This window comes from Salmo trutta, chromosome 16, assembly GCF_901001165.1.
Source record: "Salmo trutta chromosome 16, fSalTru1.1, whole genome shotgun sequence".
In the NCBI taxonomy this organism is placed as follows: domain Eukaryota; kingdom Metazoa; phylum Chordata; class Actinopteri; order Salmoniformes; family Salmonidae; genus Salmo; species Salmo trutta.
The window spans coordinates 33,369,628-33,389,898 of NC_042972.1; the positions used below are offsets into that span (position 1 = coordinate 33,369,628).

Genomic DNA, 20,271 nt, shown 5'->3' on the forward strand with positions numbered 1-20,271 from the left:
CTCCCCGACAGAGACCTTTGCTCTGTGGGGATGCCGTCATGAATTCCAGGCACACCCACAATCACTACCCTGGAGCTGAGTATAAACGTCTACATTTCTGGCATCTTCTCCCATAAGGTATTTGCCTCAGCAGTAACACCTTATTGAGTGCTTTCCCTCTATTGGATCAATGTGCTCTTGACTCTGGACTTTGCCCTTGTCTTTTATGTGGAACTAAATCTTGGAAGTATTTGTTCCGCAATAAAAACACAGGCCTGAAATATGAGTGGTATCGGCTTTGAAGTAGAAGAGACAAATACATTTATCCACAACAAATAACACAGAAAAACCATTGCCGGATACAACAGGTAAGGTACCTGGTATCTATAAACCATAGGTTGTCCTGTGTTTTTTTCAGTGTTTTTCCTGGTAAGAGTTTGATCAGTTAATGAGTCCAGTGTTGATTTAAACCATTTTTTAATATAGCGGAGTTAGTGCGTGAGTATCTCAAATGCTTATTTATACAGCATATAGGCCCCCTTTACCTGCTGTAAGCTGACTTATCTTGAAACTATGTACATAGCTAGCCCTAATTAGGGTTGGAATTTGACGATAAAAAATATGTGTTGCTAGGTGTCAAATCCATAGCTAACCCATAATAAACCATGATTAACCATCTTCTGTCATTTATTAATGTTAACGGATCAATGTTTGACTTTACTTCAAACAATATCAACATTTTCAGCCGCTTGTGTTGCTTTCGTTTCAACTAATAGGGTGGATGGAAAATGTCATTAAGATTTGTTGTTTGCTCTGTTCATGTGTGTTTGCACATCTCAGTCATATAAATGAAGGTATCACAGAAGTTCACAGAGCTTTGAGGTTTCTGGTTTCAACTTGTTGTTTCCTTTGGGATCTATTGCAATCGTACATAACTAATATACTGTAAATGTCTAAACATGGTCTTTAGGCTATACATACAGTCCGCTGTACTGCCTGTAATAACATAATGAATGATTAACACTAGGGTTTATGCGGTGTGACGACTAAAGGTTTGTCCTCATGGTTCAGCTCAGCTCAGCTCTGGAGTCTGATGTTAGTCATTCATAGCACATCCTGTATAAAATCAAATCAATATAGTCATGACAATAACAACAATCACAGGTGAGTGTTTTATGTTACTCTATCACTAGCCAATAAGGTGAAATTAAGTACCAGTTGCAATTGCAGCAGTAGTTGTATTACGCTCTTGTGGTTGAGGTTGTGCCGGAGTGTTCTTGTGTCTTTACTGTATCGATGTCTGCTTGTGTTACAGTTGTGTGACCAAGGTGTTTAAGGATGTACAGGACTAACAGTCCCTATGGCTTTGACTCTAGCAGTTATGCAGGATCTGTCCAGTCCATCCAATCCAAGTAGGTGTTCTCTTGTGAGCTTGCATTGTGACAATAACCCGTTTATGTTTCTTTCTCTTCTTAACTCTTGTATATTCTGTCTCTGAAATTGAATCTATATTATGCTTTTCTCTCAATTTTCTTGTGGCAGTGGCTATTCAGTGGATGATCGGTCATCACAGATATCAAATCTGTCCAGACCAAGTGCCAAGTCAATATATAGTAAGTAAAGAGAAAACATGACCATCAACATTGACTATTGACCTTGAGCAGTTGAATCTGATTACCTAAAGCATTGTTTATTATAGATTGTTTTGTGAATAGCAACCATGCATAACGGGTTAATCATTCCATGTATCCCATCAGTGCAGAGGAAGGAGTATGCAGACTCTATCACCAAGATTATGGACAAATTCCATTATAGAGTAGAGGTATTGTTTTGGTTTATCCAATATGAGGATTTTACTATGCTAATCATCTAGCCATGATAATGGTCTGCCTTTGATCACACTATGTACTCAGCTATTTCTGTGATATCATATACATGTATAAACCCTGTGTCTGTTCTCCAGCATCTGTTCACCTGTGACCTGGATGGTGGGGAGGTGCGTGATGTGAATGACTGTGTTGAGAGGCTGAATATACTGGATGGGATGGGCCGGGTGTGGGGGCAGGACATGGTCCTGGAGGTGCGGGATGGGAACCTGCTGCTAACAGACATCGAGACCAAGGTTGGTGCATACACTTTACACTTGACACTAAAACATTGGGTGGGCAAAGCTATACCCATAGTTCACTAGCAGATATTAAGTGTTCTGGAGCAGTAGTTCCCAAACCTTTTATAGTCTCATACCCCTTCAAACATTCAACCTCCAGCTGCGTACCCCCTCTAGCAACAGGGTCAGCGCACTCTCAAATGTTGTTTTTTTACCATCATTGTAAGCCTGCCACACACACACACACACTATACGATACATTTATTAAACATAAGAATGAGTGTGAGTTTTTGTCACAACCCGGCTCGTAGGAAGTGACAAAGAGCTCTTATAGGACCAGGGCACTAATAATAATATAATAATAATCAATGATTTTGCTCTTTATTTAGCCATCTTACATCTAAAACCTTATTTGTTCCACAAAAATTGTGAATAACTCACCACAGGTTAATGAGAAGGGTGTGCTTGAAAGGATGCACATAACTCTGCAATGTTGGGTTGTATTGGAGAGTCTCAGTCTTAAATCATTTTCCACACACAGTCTGTGCCTGTATTTAATTTTCATGCTAGTGAAGGCCAAAAATCCATTCTCACATAGGTATGTGGTTGCAAAGGGCATCAGTGTCCTTACAGCGCAATTTGCCTAGGCAAAAAACTCTGAGCGCAGAACCTATCCAGAAATCTGTCAGTGGCTTCTGATTAAATGAAATTTTCACAGAGCCGCTTGTTGCAATTTCGATGAGGCTGTCTTGTTCAGATATTGGTAAGTGGACTGGAGGCAGGGCATGAAAGGGATAACGAATCCAGTTGTTTGTGTCGTCCATTTCGGGAAAGTACCTGCGTAATTGTGCACCCAGCTCACTCAGGTGCTTCGCTATATCACATTTGACATTGTCTGTAAGCTTGAGTTCATTTGCACACAAAAAAATCATACAATGATGGAAAGACCTGTGTGTTGCCCTTGTTAATGCAGACAGAGAAGAGCTCCAACTTCTTAATCTAACCTCAATTTTGTCCCGCACATTGAATATAGTTGCGGAGAGTCCCTGTAATCCTAGATTCAGATCATTCAGGCGAGAAAAAACATCACCCAGACAGGCCAGTCGTGTGAGAAACTCATCATCATGCAAGCGGTCAGACAAGTGAAAATTATGGTCAGTAAAGACAACTATAAGCTCGTCTCTTTATTAAAAAAAATGTGTCAATACTTTGCCCCTTGTTAACCAGCACACTTCTGTATGTTGTAAAAGCATTACATGGTCGCTGCCGATATCATTGCATAATGCAGAAAATACACAAGCGTTCAGGGGCCTTGTTTAAACAAAGTTAACCATTTTCACTGTAGTGTCCAAAACGTCTTTCAAGCTGTCAGGCATTCCCTTGGCAGCAAGAGCCTCTCGGTGGATGCTGCAGTGTACCCAAATGGCGTCGGGAGCAACTGCTTGCACGCGCGTTACCACTCCACTATGTCTTCCTGTCATGGTTTTTGCGCCATCAGTACAGATACCAACACATCTTGACCACCAAAGTCCATTGGATGTCACAAAGCTGTCCAGTACTTTAAAAATATCCTATTATGTTGTCCTGGTTTCCAGTGATTTGCAGAAGAGAATGTCTTCCTTAATTGACCCCCATAAACACAACGAACATATACTAGGAGCTGTGCCAGGCCCGTCACGTCTTTTGACTCATCCAGCTGTACGCATATAGTTCACTGGATTGTATGCGAAGCGGTAATTGTTTCGAAACATCTCCTGCTGTGTCACAGATGCGTCGTGAAACAGTGTTGTTTGATGAAGGCATTGTCTGTATAGTTTTTTTGGCCTTTTCCCCCAGCATTGTCCCAGCCATATCCGCGGCAGCAGGAAGAATTAAGTCCTCCACAATAGTATGGGGCTTGCCTGTCCTAGCCACTCAGTTGCTCACCATATAAGACGCTTCTAGCCCCTTCTTATTAATGCTATCTGTTGCTTTTATACATGTCTCACTACTCTAAAGTTGTCTTTATTCTCGCTCAAAAAACGGGCTTATTTTTCAAATTGTCATGTTTCGTTTTTAAATGTCTGCGCAAGAGTGAAGGTTTCCGCGAGAGAGTAACAGTTAATGTGATTGGATGTTAATTATTTGACTAGGCTACCTGTATTTGACATTATGTTGTTATTTTGCTGTACACTAGATGGTTAAACATTGATCTTTAGTTTCTTGGCAATTTCTTACATGGAATAGCCTTCATTTCTCAGAACAAGAATAGACTGATGAGTTTCAGAAGAAAGTCCTTTATTTTTGGCCATTTTGAGCCTGTAATCGAACCCACGAATGCTGATGCTCCAGATACTCAACTATTCTAAAGAAGGCCAGTTTTATTGCTTCTTTAATCAGAACAGCAGTTTTCAGATGTGCTAATGTAATTGCAAAAGGGTTTTCTAATGATCAATTAGCATTTTAAAATGATAAACTTGGATTAGCTAACACAACGTGCCATTGGTGGTTGCTGATAATGGGCCTCTGTACGCCTATGTAGATATTCCATAAAAATTCTGCCGTTTCCAGCTACAATAGTCCTTTACAACATTAACAATGTCTATGCTGTATTTCTGATCAATTTGATGTTATTTTAATGGACAAAAAATTGGCTTTTCTTTCAAAAACAATGACATTTCCAAGTGACCCCAAACTTTTGAACGGTAGTGTACATACTGTACACAACACAAGATACATACTGTGCACAACACAAAATACATACTGTACACAACACAACAAAACATACATACTGTACACAACACAAGATACATACTGTGTACAACATACATACTGTACTCAACACAAAATACATACTGTACACAACACAACATACAGGCTCTACTCAACACAAAATACATACTGTACACAACACAACAAAACATACATACTGTACACAACACAAGATACATACTGTGTCCAACATACATACTGTACTCAACACAAAATACATACTGTACACAACACAACATACAGGCTCTACTCAACAGAAAATACATACTGTACACAACATACATACTGTACACAACACAACATACAGGTTGTACACAACACAACATACATACTGTACACAACACAACATACAGGTTGTACACAACACAACATACATACTGTACACAACACAACATACAGGCTGTACACAACATACAGGCAGTAATAGCTATGGTTTCTGTTTGTCATTTTACATTTCTCTTTGCCTTTTCAAATGTACAGATGGCTTAAAAATCTATCAGTTCTGATTCATGACCTACTATCTCCCCCTCCTCCCCTCTCCCTCTCTCCCCATCCTCCCCTCTCCCCCTCTCCCCTCTCCTTGTGTGGGGTTTAGGAGGAGCTGGAGTCCCTGCCTCTGAGCAGCATTGTGGAGCTGAAGGCTGTGATGGACAGCTGTGTGTACAATTCCCTGCTGACCGCGACCGTCAAGGACCGCAGCAAGAGGACCACCAGTGTCTTCATGTTCCAGTGTGAGGACCTCAGGGTAAGGAGACTGTTATTTATCCCTGAGCTTGTCACCAGCTTGTATTATGATCATTATGTTACTCTCATGTTTCAAAATGGTTTTAAATGGATGTTGGTGATTCATTTCAGGCCGATTTCATAAAACGGGACCTAGAGAGAGCACTCCCTCACCAGAGAGATGACGTTAGCAATCACAGCAACAACAGGTAATAACAGTCTACAAATGCGTATAAATTGGTGGTTTACTGTAGGTTTTCACAGTATATACTCATTTTCTCTGGGTTAACCTCTTCTCCTCTCTAGCAGGGGCAATCTAGAAGTTATGTCTGGCCATCAAATTGTTAGGAATCTTCAGAAAACTGGCCCACCCCCTGAGCAGAGAGAATGGACTCCTCCAGAAGAACCCTCAGCTCAATGGAGCGCTCCGGACTATGGTCAGTAATGGCATGCTCCAACCCAAAATACCTCTGTAGTCATTGGAAACCATTCATCAAGAGGACTACAGTTGTGAGCTTGTCTAGATCACTGTAAGAAACCCTGAGACGATTTGGTCAAGGGTTTGTTTCCAGTGTTAATGACAGATGAATAGCTTTAGTCAAGGTGATGCCAAATATCTTGAAAACAAATCAGTTCTGTATTTATCAATGTGTGTGTTCAATAGATGAAGATCCTACACCTATACCTATACCGCCCATGCCCAGAGAAGAGCCCCCTCCTCACAGGAAGGAAACCCCAGTCCAAACCCTCTTTATGGAGGACAAGCCCGAGACAGCCCCTGTCTCTCATCCACGCCCATACACAGAGACTGATAGGAATGTGGTCAGTACTCTGCCTCTATCAATGTATTATTAATGTTAGCAGTACTGTGGACGATTGCTTAAGGTACTTTTAGTGGGTTGCATATGAATATTGTACAACATTTTCTTGTTTTTTCCACAGGACATCTTGAATCATATTTTCAATGATATTGAGATGTTTATGGACCAAGTCGCTGCCACAGCAGCCAAAGCCGAGATGACAAAAAAGAAAAAAAAGAAGAAGAACAAGGATAAAGGTGATATAGAAATGTATTTCCCCTTATTCCAAAAAAAGGCTACACCAGTGGTTAAATTGAACCAGAGCTACTGTGTGTCCAAAGAGAAAAGTAGAATAAAGGTATGATAAACCAAAGTAAGTGTTAGGGTAATGGTGGTTAGGGTCAGGGTAATGGATAGGGTAAGGTTTGAGCTGGGGTGTGGACATGAAGCTAGGGTTAGGGTCAGGGTAATGGATAGGGTAAGGTTTGAGCTGGGGTGTGGACATGAAGCTAGGGTTAGGGTCAGGGTAATGGATAGGGTAAGGATTGAGCTGGGGTGTGGACATGAAGCTAGGGTTAGGGTCAGGGTTATGGATAGGGTAAGGTTTGAGCTGGGGTGTGGACATGAAGCTAGGGTTAGGGTCAGGGTAATGGATAGGGTAAGGGTTGAGCTGGGGTGTGGACATGAAGCTAGGGTTAGGGTCAGGGTTATGGATAGGGTAAGGGTTGAGCTGGGGTGTGGACATGAAGCTAGGGTTAGGGTCAGGGTTATGGATAGGGTAAGGTTTGAGCTGGGGTGTGGACATGAAGCTAGGGTTAGGGTCAGGGTAATGGATAGGGTAAGGTTTGAGCTGGGGTGTGGACATGAAGCTAGGGTTAGGGTCAGGGTAATGGATAGGGTAAGGGTTGAGCTGGGGTGTGGACATGAAGCTAGGGTTAGGGTCAGGGTAATGGATAGGGTAAGGGTTGAGCTGGGGTGTGGACATGAAGCTAGGGTTAGGGTCAGGGTAATGGATAGGGTAAGGGTTGAGCTGGGGTGTGGACATGAAGCTAGGGTTAGGGTCAGGGTAATGGATAGGGTAAGGTTTGAGCTGGGGTGTGGACATGAAGCTAGGGTTAGGGTCAGGGTTATGGATAGGGTAAGGGTTGAGCTGGGGTGTGGACATGAAGCTAGGGTTAGGGTCAGGGTAATGGATAGGGTAAGGGTTGAGCTGGGGTGTGGACATGAAGCTAGGGTTAGGGTCAGGGTAATGGATAGGGTAAGGGTTGAGCTGGGGTGTGGACATGAAGCTAGGGTTAGGGTCAGGGTAATGGATAGGGTAAGGGTTGAGCTGGGGTGTGGACATGAAGCTAGGGTTAGGGTCAGGGTAATGGATAGGGTAAGGTTTGAGCTGGGGTGTGGACATGAAGCTAGGCTTAGGGTCAGGGTAATGGATAGGGTAAGGTTTGAGCTGGGGTGTGGACATGAAGCTAGGGTTAGGGTCAGGGTAATGGATAGGGTAAGGTTTGAGCTGGGGTGTGGACATGAAGCTAGGGTTAGGGTCAGGGTAATGGATAGGGTAAGGTTTGAGCTGGGGTGTGGACATGAAGCTAGGGTTAGGTTCAGGGTTATGGATAGGGTAAGGGTTGAGCTGGGGTGTGGACATGAAGCTAGGGTTAGGGTCAGGGTAATGGATAGGGTAAGGTTTGAGCTGGGGTGTGGACATGAAGCTAGGGTTAGGGTCAGGGTAATGGATAGGGTAAGGGTTGAGCTGGGGTGTGGACATGAAGCTAGGGTTAGGGTCAGGGTAATGGATAGGGTAAGGTTTGAGCTGGGGTGTGGACATGAAGCTAGGGTTAGGGTCAGGGTTATGGATAGGGTAAGGGTTGAGCTGGGGTGTGGACATGAAGCTAGGGTTAGGGTCAGGGTAATGGATAGGGTAAGGGTTGAGCTGGGGTGTGGACATGAAGCTAGGGTTAGGGTCAGGGTAATGGATAGGGTAAGGGTTGAGCTGGGGTGTGGACATGAAGCTAGGGTTAGGGTCAGGGTAATGGATAGGGTAAGGGTTGAGCTGGGGTGTGGACATGAAGCTAGGGTTAGGGTCAGGGTTATGGATAGGGTAAGGGTTGAGCTGGGGTGTGGACATGAAGCTAGGGTTAGGGTCAGGGTAATGGATAGGGTAAGGTTTGAGCTGGGGTGTGGACATGAAGCTAGGGTTAGGGTCAGGGTTATGGATAGGGTAAGGGTTGAGCTGGGGTGTGGACATGAAGCTAGGGTTAGGGTCAGGGTAATGGATAGGGTAAGGGTTGAGCTGGGGTGTGGACATGAAGCTAGGGTTAGGGTCAGGGTAATGGATAGGGTAAGGGTTGAGCTGGGGTGTGGACATGAAGCTAGGGTTAGGGTCAGGGTAATGGATAGGGTAAGGGTTGAGCTGGGGTGTGGACATGAAGCTAGGGTTAGGGTCAGGGTAATGGATAGGGTAAGGTTTGAGCTGGGGTGTGGACATGAAGCTAGGGTTAGGGTCAGGGTAATGGATAGGGTAAGGTTTGAGCTGGGGTGTGGACATGAAGCTAGGGTTAGGGTCAGGGTAATGGATAGGGTAAGGTTTGAGCTGGGGTGTGGACATGAAGCTAGGGTTAGGGTCAGGGTAATGGATAGGGTAAGGGTTGAGCTGGGGTGTGGACATGAAGCTAGGGTTAGGTTCAGGGTTATGGATAGGGTAAGGGTTGAGCTGGGGTGTGGACATGAAGCTAGGGTTAGGGTCAGGGTAATGGATAGGGTAAGGTTTGAGCTGGGGTGTGGACATGAAGCTAGGGTTAGGGTCAGGGTAATGGATAGGGTAAGGGTTGAGCTGGGGTGTGGACATGAAGCTAGGGTTAGGGTCAGGGTAATGGATAGGGTAAGGGTTGAGCTGGGGTGTGGACATGAAGCTAGGGTTAGGGTCAGGGTAATGGATAGGGTAAGGTTTGAGCTGGGGTGTGGACATGAAGCTAGGGTTAGGGTCAGGGTAATGGATAGGGTAAGGGTTGAGCTGGGGTGTGGACATGAAGCTAGGGTTAGGTTCAGGGTTATGGATAGGGTAAGGGTTGAGCTGGGGTGTGGACATGAAGCTAGGGTTAGGGTCAGGGTAATGGATAGGGTAAGGTTTGAGCTGGGGTGTGGACATGAAGCTAGGGTTAGGGTCAGGGTAATGGATAGGGTAAGGGTTGAGCTGGGGTGTGGACATGAAGCTAGGGTTAGGTTCAGGGTTATGGATAGGGTAAGGGTTGAGCTGGGGTGTGGACATGAAGCTAGGGTTAGGGTCAGGGTAATGGATAGGGTAAGGTTTGAGCTGGGGTGTGGACATGAAGCTAGGGGTAGGGTCAGGGTAATGGATAGGGTAAGGGTTGAGCTGGGGTGTGGACATGAAGCTAGGGTTAGGGTCAGGGTTATGGATAGGGTAAGGGTTGAGCTGGGGTGTGGACATGAAGCTAGGGTTAGGGTCAGGGTAATGGATAGGGTAAGGGTTGAGCTGGGGTGTGGACATGAAGCTAGGGTTAGGGTCAGGGTAATGGATAGGGTAAGGGTTGAGCTGGGGTGTGGACATAAAGCTAGGGTTAGGGTCAGGGTAATGGATAGGGTAAGGGTTGAGCTGGGGTGTGGACATGAAGCTAGGGTTAGGGTCAGGGTTATGGATAGGGTAAGGGTTGAGCTGGGGTGTGGACATGAAGCTAGGGTTAGGGTCAGGGTAATGGATAGGGTAAGGTTTGAGCTGGGGTGTGGACATAAAGCTAGGGTTAGGTTCAGGGTAATGGATAGGGTAAGGGTTGAGCTGGGGTGTGGACATGAAGCTAGGGTTAGGGTCAGGGTAATGGATAGGGTAAGGTTTGAGCTGGGGTGTGGACATGAAGCTAGGGTTAGGGTCAGGGTAATGGATAGGGTAAGGTTTGAGCTGGGGTGTGGACATAAAGCTAGGGTTAGGGTCAGGGTAATGGATAGGGTAAGGTTTGAGCTGGGGTGTGGACATGAAGCTAGGGTTAGGGTCAGGGTAATGGATAGGGTAAGGGTTGAGCTGGGGTGTGGACATGAAGCTAGGGTTAGGGTCAGGGTAATGGATAGGGTAAGGGTTGAGCTGGGGTGTGGACATGAAGCTAGGGTTAGGGTCAGGGTAATGGATAGGGTAAGGGTTGAGCTGGGGTGTGGACATGAAGCTAGGGTTAGGGTCAGGGTAATGGATAGGGTAAGGGTTGAGCTGGGGTGTGGACATGAAGCTAAGGTTAGGGTCAGGGTAATGGATAGGGTAAGGGTTGAGCTGGGGTGTGGACATGAAGCTAGGGTTAGGGTCAGGGTAATGGATAGGGTAAGGTTTGAGCTGGGGTGTGGACATGAAGCTAGGGTTAGGGTCAGGGTAATGGATAGGGTAAGGGTTGAGCTGGGGTGTGGACATGAAGCTAGGGTTAGGGTCAGGGTTATGGATAGGGTAAGGGTTGAGCTGGGGTGTGGACATGAAGCTAGGGTTAGGGTCAGGGTAATGGATAGGGTAAGGGTTGAGCTGGGGTGTGGACATGAAGCTAGGGTTAGGGTCAGGGTAATGGATAGGGTAAGGGTTGAGCTGGGGTGTGGACATAAAGCTAGGGTTAGGGTCAGGGTAATGGATAGGGTAAGGGTTGAGCTGGGGTGTGGACATGAAGCTAGGGTTAGGGTCAGGGTTATGGATAGGGTAAGGGTTGAGCTGGGGTGTGGACATGAAGCTAGGGTTAGGGTCAGGGTAATGGATAGGGTAAGGGTTGAGCTGGGGTGTGGACATGAAGCTAGGGTTAGGGTCAGGGTAATGGATAGGGTAAGGGTTGAGCTGGGGTGTGGACATGAAGCTAGGGTTAGGGTCAGGGTTATGGATAGGGTAAGGGTTGAGCTGGGGTGTGGACATGAAGCTAGGGTTAGGGTCAGGGTAATGGATAGGGTAAGGGTTGAGCTGGGGTGTGGACATAAAGCTAGGGTTAGGGTCAGGGTAATGGATAGGGTAAGGGTTGAGCTGGGGTGTGGACATGAAGCTAGGGTTAGGGTCAGGGTTATGGATAGGGTAAGGGTTGAGCTGGGGTGTGGACATGAAGCTAGGGTTAGGGTCAGGGTAATGGATAGGGTAAGGTTTGAGCTGGGGTGTGGACATAAAGCTAGGGTTAGGTTCAGGGTAATGGATAGGGTAAGGGTTGAGCTGGGGTGTGGACATGAAGCTAGGGTTAGGGTCAGGGTAATGGATAGGGTAAGGTTTGAGCTGGGGTGTGGACATGAAGCTAGGGTTAGGGTCAGGGTAATGGATAGGGTAAGGTTTGAGCTGGGGTGTGGACATAAAGCTAGGGTTAGGGTCAGGGTAATGGATAGGGTAAGGTTTGAGCTGGGGTGTGGACATGAAGCTAGGGTTAGGGTCAGGGTAATGGATAGGGTAAGGGTTGAGCTGGGGTGTGGACATGAAGCTAGGGTTAGGGTCAGGGTAATGGATAGGGTAAGGGTTGAGCTGGGGTGTGGACATGAAGCTAGTGTTAGGGTCAGGGTAATGGATAGGGTAAGGGTTGAGCTGGGGTGTGGACATGAAGCTAGGGTTAGGGTCAGGGTAATGGATAGGGTAAGGGTTGAGCTGGGGTGTGGACATGAAGCTAAGGTTAGGGTCAGGGTAATGGATAGGGTAAGGGTTGAGCTGGGGTGTGGACATGAAGCTAGGGTTAGGGTCAGGGTAATGGATAGGGTAAGGTTTGAGCTGGGGTGTGGACATGAAGCTAGGGTTAGGGTCAGGGTAATGGATAGGGTAAGGGTTGAGCTGGGGTGTGGACATGAAGCTAGGGTTAGGGTCAGGGTTATGGATAGGGTAAGGGTTGAGCTGGGGTGTGGACATGAAGCTAGGGTTAGGGTCAGGGTAATGGATAGGGTAAGGGTTGAGCTGGGGTGTGGACATGAAGCTAGGGTTAGGGTCAGGGTAATGGATAGGGTAAGGGTTGAGCTGGGGTGTGGACATAAAGCTAGGGTTAGGGTCAGGGTAATGGATAGGGTAAGGGTTGAGCTGGGGTGTGGACATGAAGCTAGGGTTAGGGTCAGGGTTATGGATAGGGTAAGGGTTGAGCTGGGGTGTGGACATGAAGCTAGGGTTAGGGTCAGGGTAATGGATAGGGTAAGGGTTGAGCTGGGGTGTGGACATGAAGCTAGGGTTAGGGTCAGGGTAATGGATAGGGTAAGGGTTGAGCTGGGGTGTGGACATGAAGCTAGGGTTAGGGTCAGGGTTATGGATAGGGTAAGGGTTGAGCTGGGGTGTGGACATGAAGCTAGGGTTAGGGTCAGGGTAATGGATAGGGTAAGGGTTGAGCTGGGGTGTGGACATGAAGCTAGGGTTAGGGTCAGGGTTATGGATAGGGTAAGGTTTGAGCTGGGGTGTGGACATGAAGCTAGGGTTAGGGTCAGGGTAATGGATAGGGTAAGGGTTGAGCTGGGGTGTGGACATAAAGCTAGGGTTAGGGTCAGGGTAATGGATAGGGTAAGGTTTGAGCTGGGGTGTGGACATGAAGCTATCGTTAGGGTCAGGGTAATGGATAGGGTAAGGGTTGAGCTGGGGTGTGGACTTGAAGCTAGGGTTAGGGTCAGGGTAATGGATAGGGTAAGGGTTGAGCTGGGGTGTGGACATGAAGCTAGGGTTAGGGTCAGGGTAATGGATAGGGTAAGGGTTGAGCTGGGGTGTGGACATAAAGCTAGGGTTAGGGTCAGGGTAATGGATAGGGTAAGGGTTCAGCTGGGGTGTGGACATGAAGCTAGGGTTAGGGTCAGGGTAATGGATAGGGTAAGGTTTGAGCTGGGGTGTGGACATAAAGCTAGGGTTAGGGTCAGGGTAATGGATAGGGTAAGGTTTGAGCTGGGGTGTGGACATAAAGCTAGGGTTAGGGTCAGGGTAATGGATAGGGTAAGGGTTGAGCTGGGGTGTGGACATGAAGCTAGGGTTAGGGTCAGGGTAATGGATAGGGTAAGGGTTGAGCTGGGGTGTGGACATGAAGCTAGGGTTAGGGTCAGGGTAATGAATAGGGTAAGGGTTGAGCTGGGGTGTGGACATGAAGCTAGGGTTAGGGTTATGGATAGGGTAAGGTTTGAGCTGGGGTGTGGACATGAAGCTAGGGTTAGGGTCAGGGTAATGGATAGGGTAAGGGTTGAGCTGGGGTGTGGACATGAAGCTAGGGTTAGGGTCAGGGTAATGGATAGGGTAAGGGTTGAGCTGGGGTGTGGACATGAAGCTAGGGTTAGGGTCAAGGTTATGGTTAGGTAACCAAAACGTGGAATAACCTTAAACCTAATCTTGGCTTCCCCACCTGAACCCATTATTTAACCCCTGGGATATCCCATATTCAGGTGCAAGATGACAGTGGGAAAACTATGGTCTGAGGTTTGAGTTTTTTGATGCCATTTGTTTCATTTCCGAGGCATTGACGGCATGCCACCAGCAGAGGAGTTTAAAACCTGTCTCCACAAAATCAAATACGGGTTCAACCTTCTGGTGTGTATTCAAATATCTCTGCTATTTTGTTGTTGTAGACTCGTGAGTTAATAAATGCTATTCATTTATTATGAGAGCTTAATCCAGTACCTTTGGTCTGTTTACTGTGACAGGGGGAGCTCAATGGAAAGATTAGTAATCCCAGCGCTCCGGAATTCGTCCACTGCCTCTTCTCCACCCTGGCATTTGTAAGTTACTCCTACTGCTTACTCCATCTTTGTTTTCAACACAGGGCTTCACCCATGATCATCTTTTTCAACGTTATGTTTTGAACCAGCCTACCTTCTGTCCCATTTGATTATATGAGCAAATTAATTGACAGTGCATGATAACTTCCCATCAATGAGTTCCGTGTGCTTGTTTCCCACCACTTCCACTACCCCTCCCTCCTCCAGGTGGTATCCCACTGCCCTAAGGAGCTGCCCCCCACCATCGTGGCGCCCCTGCTGGAGCCTGAGTGTATCCGTCTGCTGAGTGAGGAAGCCACCCCTGAGGAGGACCAGCTGTGGCAGTCACTGGGAGACGCCTGGAACATCCCCAGGTGAGAATCAGTGATTAGTAGCCTATCAGGGAATTGGGGGAGTTACTGTCAGTCAGGGGTGCTCTGTGCATACAAATGTTCTTCCATACATTTTGATAATGGCTTCCATTGTCCCTGATGGGTTACCAGTACAAAATGGCCCGAGGATGACGAGGACATCCCTACCTACACTCTGGAGTTCTACGATGGTTGGCAGCCCCCAGAGGTGACCCACTCTCCCCCAGGGAGAGAGCCAGAGAAGAGAGAACCTGAGAGGAGGCAGCAGAGTCAGAATCAGAGTCAGAGTCCATTCTCCACCCCTGAAAAGGTAAATACCCAGTGAGCTACATCTCATAGTTCTCTATAGGCTGGGTAGTTTCAATAAGGTTTCTTTCGATAAGTTCTTTCAAAATTTTCCCCTGTAGAGTTCGGCCCAATGGAAGCCTCCACCATCACGGTATGCATTAAGAAACAATTATAAACTATTTAAAAGCCATGGAAACATTATGGAAACATGTTGTTCTGTGTGTGTCTATAGTTCTATGTATGTGTTTTCAGTCCAGATGAGCCAAACCCCAGTTACATGCGTGTGATGTATGACTTCACTGCAAGGAACAACAGAGAACTGAGCATCTCCAAGGGAGAAGTGGTTCAGGTGAGCCTCATCAACACCACTACATGTCAACAGCACTTTGAAGTCTGCCTGCATGCCGCCTGCCTGCCTGCCTGCCTGCCTGCCTGCCTGCCTGCCTGCCTGCCTGCCTGCCTGCCTGCCTGCCTGCCTGCCTGCCTGCCTTTCTGTCTGTCTGTCTGTCTGTCTGTCTGTCTGTCTGTCTGTCTGTCTGTCTGTCTGTCTGTCTGTCTGCCCGCCCGCCCGCCCAAGAGGAGGTTTTGACAGAAGCGTGTGTGTGCTCTGTTCTTCCACAGCTACTGGACATGTCCAAGAAATGGTGGAAAGTAAGGAGCGACAGAGGGGAGCAGGGCTTTGTGCCCAACAACATACTGGAGTCAGTGGACAAGGAGCAGGAAAAACAGGCAAGATACCCCAACACTCAGCAACACTTTATACTGGAAAGCCTGCCGTGTGTTATTATGTTGTGTATGCTCCATGTGGGGAACTCAGACCCGTGTTACGCCTGCGTAAATGGAACTTTATTCCCTTTTTCCTTTCCCTTATTCACTTTCTCTATGCGTATTCTGACCTTGATCTTAAGTATGGGGAAATGCATGTGACAGCCAGATATTAGTTTGGGGAGGTGATCACAGAAATGGAGGTGTGGCAGAGGTGTGTCTACAGATACGTCTATTCTGACCTTGACTTAATTCCCTCATAATTCCAACACCTTTACTCGCGAGGAGCCATGAATAAGGTTTAGCACCTGTCAGTTCCAAGTGAAAATACATCTACTATTTCAGAAAGAAATAACACCATCTTCCATGCACTGTAATGTATACATTGATAAGAGCTAGGTAAATGAGTTATCCGTTTGGAGAAGGGGATTGTAATTACCAATGTTTTAGATGATTTTTCCTTATCGACGAATGTGAAGCCAGTCATATGTAAGCAAACTATAATTCATGTCAACATGACATGTATTTCGGCCCCTTTTCCACGGTGAATTAGACTATAAATAGCTCTGCTGTTATTCCGAATTTTAATTGTATACTGCTCAAAAAAATAAAGGGAACACTTAAACAACACATCCTAGATCTGAATGAAATAAATAATCTTATTAAATTCTTTTTTCTTTACATAGTTGAATGTGCTGACAACAAAATCACACAAAAAAAATCAATGGAAATCCAACTTATCAACCCATGGAGGTCTGGATTTGGAGTCACACTCAAAATTAAAGTGGAAAACCACACTACAGGCTGATCCAACTTTGATGTAATGTCCTTAAAACAAGTCAAAATGAGGCTCAGTAGTGTGTGTGGCCTCCACGTGCCTGTATGACCTCCCTACAATGCCTGGGCATGCTCCTGATGAGGTGGCAAATGGTCTCCTGAGGGATCTCCTCCCAGACCTGGACTAAAGCATCCGCCAACTCCTAGACAGTCTGTGGTGCAACGTGGCGTTGGTGGATGGAGCAAGACATGATGTCCCAGATGTGCTCAATTGGATTCAGGTCTGGGGAACGGGCGGGCCAGTCCATAGCATCAATGCCTTCCTCTTGCAGGAACTGCTGACACACTCCAGCCACATGAGGTCTAGCATTGTCTTGCATTAGGAGGAACCCAGGGCCAACCGCACCAGCATATGGTCTCACAAGGGGTCTGAGGATCTCATCTCAGTACCTAATGGCAATCAGGCTACCTCTGAGGAGCTCATCTCGGTACCTAATGGCAGTCAGGCTACCTCTGGCGAGCACATGGAGGGCTGTGCGGCCCCCCAAAGAAATGCCACCCCACACCATGACTGACCCACCGCCAAACCGGTCATGCTGGAGGATGTTGCAGGCAGCAGAACGTTCTCCACGGCGTCTCCAGACTCTGTCACGTCTGTCACGTGCTCAGTGTGAACCTGCTTTCATCTGTGAAGAGCACAGGGCGCCAGTGGCGAATTTGCCAATCTTGGTGTTCTCTGGCAAATGCGAAACGTCCTGCACGGTGTTGGGCTGTAAGCACAACCCCCACCTGTGGACGTCGGGCCCTCATACCACCCTCATGGAGTCTGTTTCTGACCGTTTGAGCAGACACATGCACATTTGTGGCCTGCTGGAGGTCATTTTGCAGGGCTCTGGCAGTGCTTCTCCTGCTCCTCCTTGCACAAAGGCGGAGGTAGCGGTCCTGCTGCTGGGTTGTTGCCCTCCTACGGCCTCCTCCACGTCTCCTGATGTACTGGCCTGTCTCCTGGTAGCGCCTCCATGCTCTAGACACTACGCTGACAGACACAGCAAACCTTCTTGCCACAGCTCGCATTGATGTGCCATCCTGGATGAGCTGCACTACCTGAGACACTTGTGTGGGTTGTAGACTCCGTCTCATGCTACCACTAGAGTGAAAGCACCGCTAGCATTCAAAAGTGACCAAAACATCAGCCAGGAAGCATAGGAACTGAGAAGTGGTCTGTGGTCCCCACCTGCAGAACCACTCCTTTATTGGGGGTGTCTTGCTAATTGCCTATAATTTCCACCTGTTGTCTATTCCATTTGCACAACAGCATGTGAAATGTATTGTCAATCAGTGTTGCTTCCTAAGTGGACAGTTTGATTTCACAGAAGTGTGATTGACTTGGAGTTACATCGTGTTGTTTAAGTGTTCCCTTTATTTTTTTGAGCAGTGTATGTTCACACAATTTACGGGATTAAATTTGGCTCAACCTACCTAGTTGATTTATGTGCTCTAGAATGTTTTAATTATATGCCCGGGCATTTCTCAGTTTTTACTCCCAAAAAGCTTGTTTTGGTCATGTAGATACACTACATGACCAAAATTATGTGGACACCTGCTAGTCATTCTAAAATCATGGGCATTAATATGGAGTTGGTCCCCCCTTTGCTGCTATAACAACCTCCACCCTTCTGGGAAGGCTTTCCACCAGATGTTGGAACATTGCTGCAGGGACTTGCTGCCATTCAACTACAAGAGCATTAGTGAGGTTGGGCACTAATGTTGGGCGATTAGGCCTGGCTCGCAGTCTGCGTTCCAATTCATCCCAAAGGTGTTTGATGGGGTTGAGGTCAGGGCTCTGTGCAGGCAAATCAAGTTCTTCCACACTGATCTCAACAAACCATTTCTGTATGGACCTCGCTTTGTGCACAGGGGCATTGTCATGCTGAAATAAGAAAGGGCCTTCCCCAAACTGTTGCCACAAAGTTGGAAGCACTGAATAGTTTAGAATGTCATTGTATGCTGTAGCGTTAAGATTTCTCTTCATTGGAACTAAGGAGCCAAAACCATGAAAAACAGCCCCAGACCATTATTCCTCCTCCACCAAACTTTATAGTTGGCACTGTGCATTGGGGCAGGTAGAGTTTTCCTGGCATCTGCCAAACCAAGATTTGTTCATCAGACTGCCAGATGGTGAAGCGTGATTCATCACCCCAGAGAACACGTTTCCACTGCTCCAGAGTCCAATGGCGGCGAGATTTACACCACTCCAGCCAATGCTTGGCATTGCGCATGGCAATCTTCGGCTTGTGTGCGGCTGCTGGGCCATGGAAACCCAATTCATGAAGCTCCCGACAAACAGTTCTTGTGCTGATGTTGCTTCCAGAGGCGGTTTGGAACTCGGTAGTAAATGTTGCAACATAGGACAGACAATTTTTACGCGCTACACGTTTCAGCACTCGGTGGTCGTGTTCTGTGAGCTTGTGTGGCCTACCACTTCGTGGCTGAGCCATTCTTGCTCCTAGACGTTTCCATTTCATAATAACAGCACTTACAGTTGACCGGGGCACAAATGTGCAGGGAAGAAATGTGATGAATTGACTTGTGAAGGTGGCATCCTATGACGGTGCCGTATTGAAAGTCACTGAGCTCTTCAGTAAGGCCATTCTACTGCCAATGTTTGTCTATGGAGATTGCATGGCGGTGTGCTCGGCTTTATACACCTGTTAGCAATGGGTGTGGCTGAAATACCCAAATCCACGAATTTGAAGGGGTGTCCACATACTTTTGTATATATAGTGTAAGTCTGAATACCAAATACTGAGAAGTGCTTCAATCAAAACGCATAAAAAAGGAATAGATTTCCTAAGTCTGAATCGAGCTCCATGTGTTTAGTGCACTGTATTAGTGTGTAATTATCAGGACATTATCCCCCCCTGTTAGGAAAACAGTGGTCCTCCCTCCCTAACCAAGAGGTCCAAGCCTGACCAAGTGAAGGCCTGGCTGGAGTACAAGGGCTTCAGTAAAATGTAAGAGCACTCAAACTCCCAATCACATTAACTATAGATTATTGATCTCTGTAGGCATACATGTGATTGACTACAGTAGTTCTAAAGTGAGCATGAGAAAATGACAGGATAAGTATTGTATCTCCTTTCCATGATTTGTTCATTCCTCCCTCTCTCTCAGCACGGTGCGTTGTCTGGGTGTGCTGAGTGGCTCTATGCTCCTGGGCATGACAAGAGAGGAGCTGAAGATTGTGTGTCCTGAGGAGGGGGGGCGGGTCTTCTTCCAACTCCAGAACATCAAGTCTGCCATGGCTGTAAGTCCCACACCACTCTGTCTTTAGCAGTACAACTGTTGATTTATATTCTTGTACATGACAGGTAACAAAGTGATTTGTTTTTCCTTTCCACTCCAGCTTGCCAGTGAGGTAAGGCCCATAGAGCCTTAGGACGGGAGAAGACAAGATGACCAGAGAGTCACAGACGAGTCGGGACATGAAGTTTCAACCCTTGAGCTTCAAGCTACAAATATCCGCTGTGCAGTAGAGAAAATTCTGATTATATCCACTGAAAACACAAAGTAAGCAGAGTTTAGTTAGAACTATGTAGGGCGGACGTATCAAAGCTCTAGTGTTAGTTACATTTAGTAAAAAATACTATTTGTGCATTTGATAAGATCCAATACTTAAAGACAGATCCTCTCTATATATATTCTGTATCAACTGTTTTAACTTAAATATGTTTACCATATGTATTGTATCAAACCAGTGTTGATGCCACTTGATTCTATGATTGATCTTGATTAGTTTATTCAAGTCACCATTTATACATGTAGAAATGTATGTTAAGTGTTATAATACTTTATGTATCTTGTTGTTGATGTATCTGAAATGTAATCAATTGATATATATATATTTTATTTTGGTAGTGATATGTATGGACATGTAAATCACATGACATAAAATCATCAAGTAAGTCAGTCTGTATCTCTGTAAACTAATCATGTATCTCAATGTTGGATCTGTTTATCCACATAAATCACTTGTATTATTTGACTTTAGCTGAATGAC

The 20,271-nt window shown here is 46.3% G+C and overlaps 1 protein-coding gene across 3 annotated transcripts; it reads left to right on the forward strand.

Annotated features, from left to right (window-relative positions):
• Nucleotides 1–76: 76 nt before the first annotated feature.
• LOC115150596 (epidermal growth factor receptor kinase substrate 8-like protein 3) lies at nt 77–20,256 on the forward strand. Of its 3 annotated transcripts, none has more exons than XM_029694056.1 (20): nt 77–347; nt 1,295–1,391; nt 1,522–1,592; nt 1,737–1,801; nt 1,943–2,101; nt 5,433–5,582; nt 5,693–5,769; nt 5,870–5,997; nt 6,225–6,382; nt 6,503–6,617; nt 13,770–13,843; nt 13,957–14,031; nt 14,239–14,384; nt 14,514–14,691; nt 14,789–14,820; nt 14,922–15,018; nt 15,291–15,398; nt 19,140–19,225; nt 19,386–19,518; nt 19,618–20,256. In XM_029694056.1, the coding sequence occupies exons 2-20, from the start codon at nt 1,318–1,320 to the stop codon at nt 19,648–19,650; spliced, it is 1,959 nt and encodes a 652-aa protein (XP_029549916.1). In that variant the 5' UTR covers nt 77–347; nt 1,295–1,317; the 3' UTR covers nt 19,651–20,256. The 3 variants fall into 3 exon arrangements, with proteins under 3 accessions (XP_029549916.1, XP_029549913.1, XP_029549915.1); XM_029694053.1 differs by having other exon boundaries at nt 78–347; nt 5,867–5,997; XM_029694055.1 differs by lacking the exon at nt 77–347 and adding an exon at nt 1,033–1,143 and having other exon boundaries at nt 5,867–5,997.
• Nucleotides 20,257–20,271: the final 15 nt, after the last annotated feature.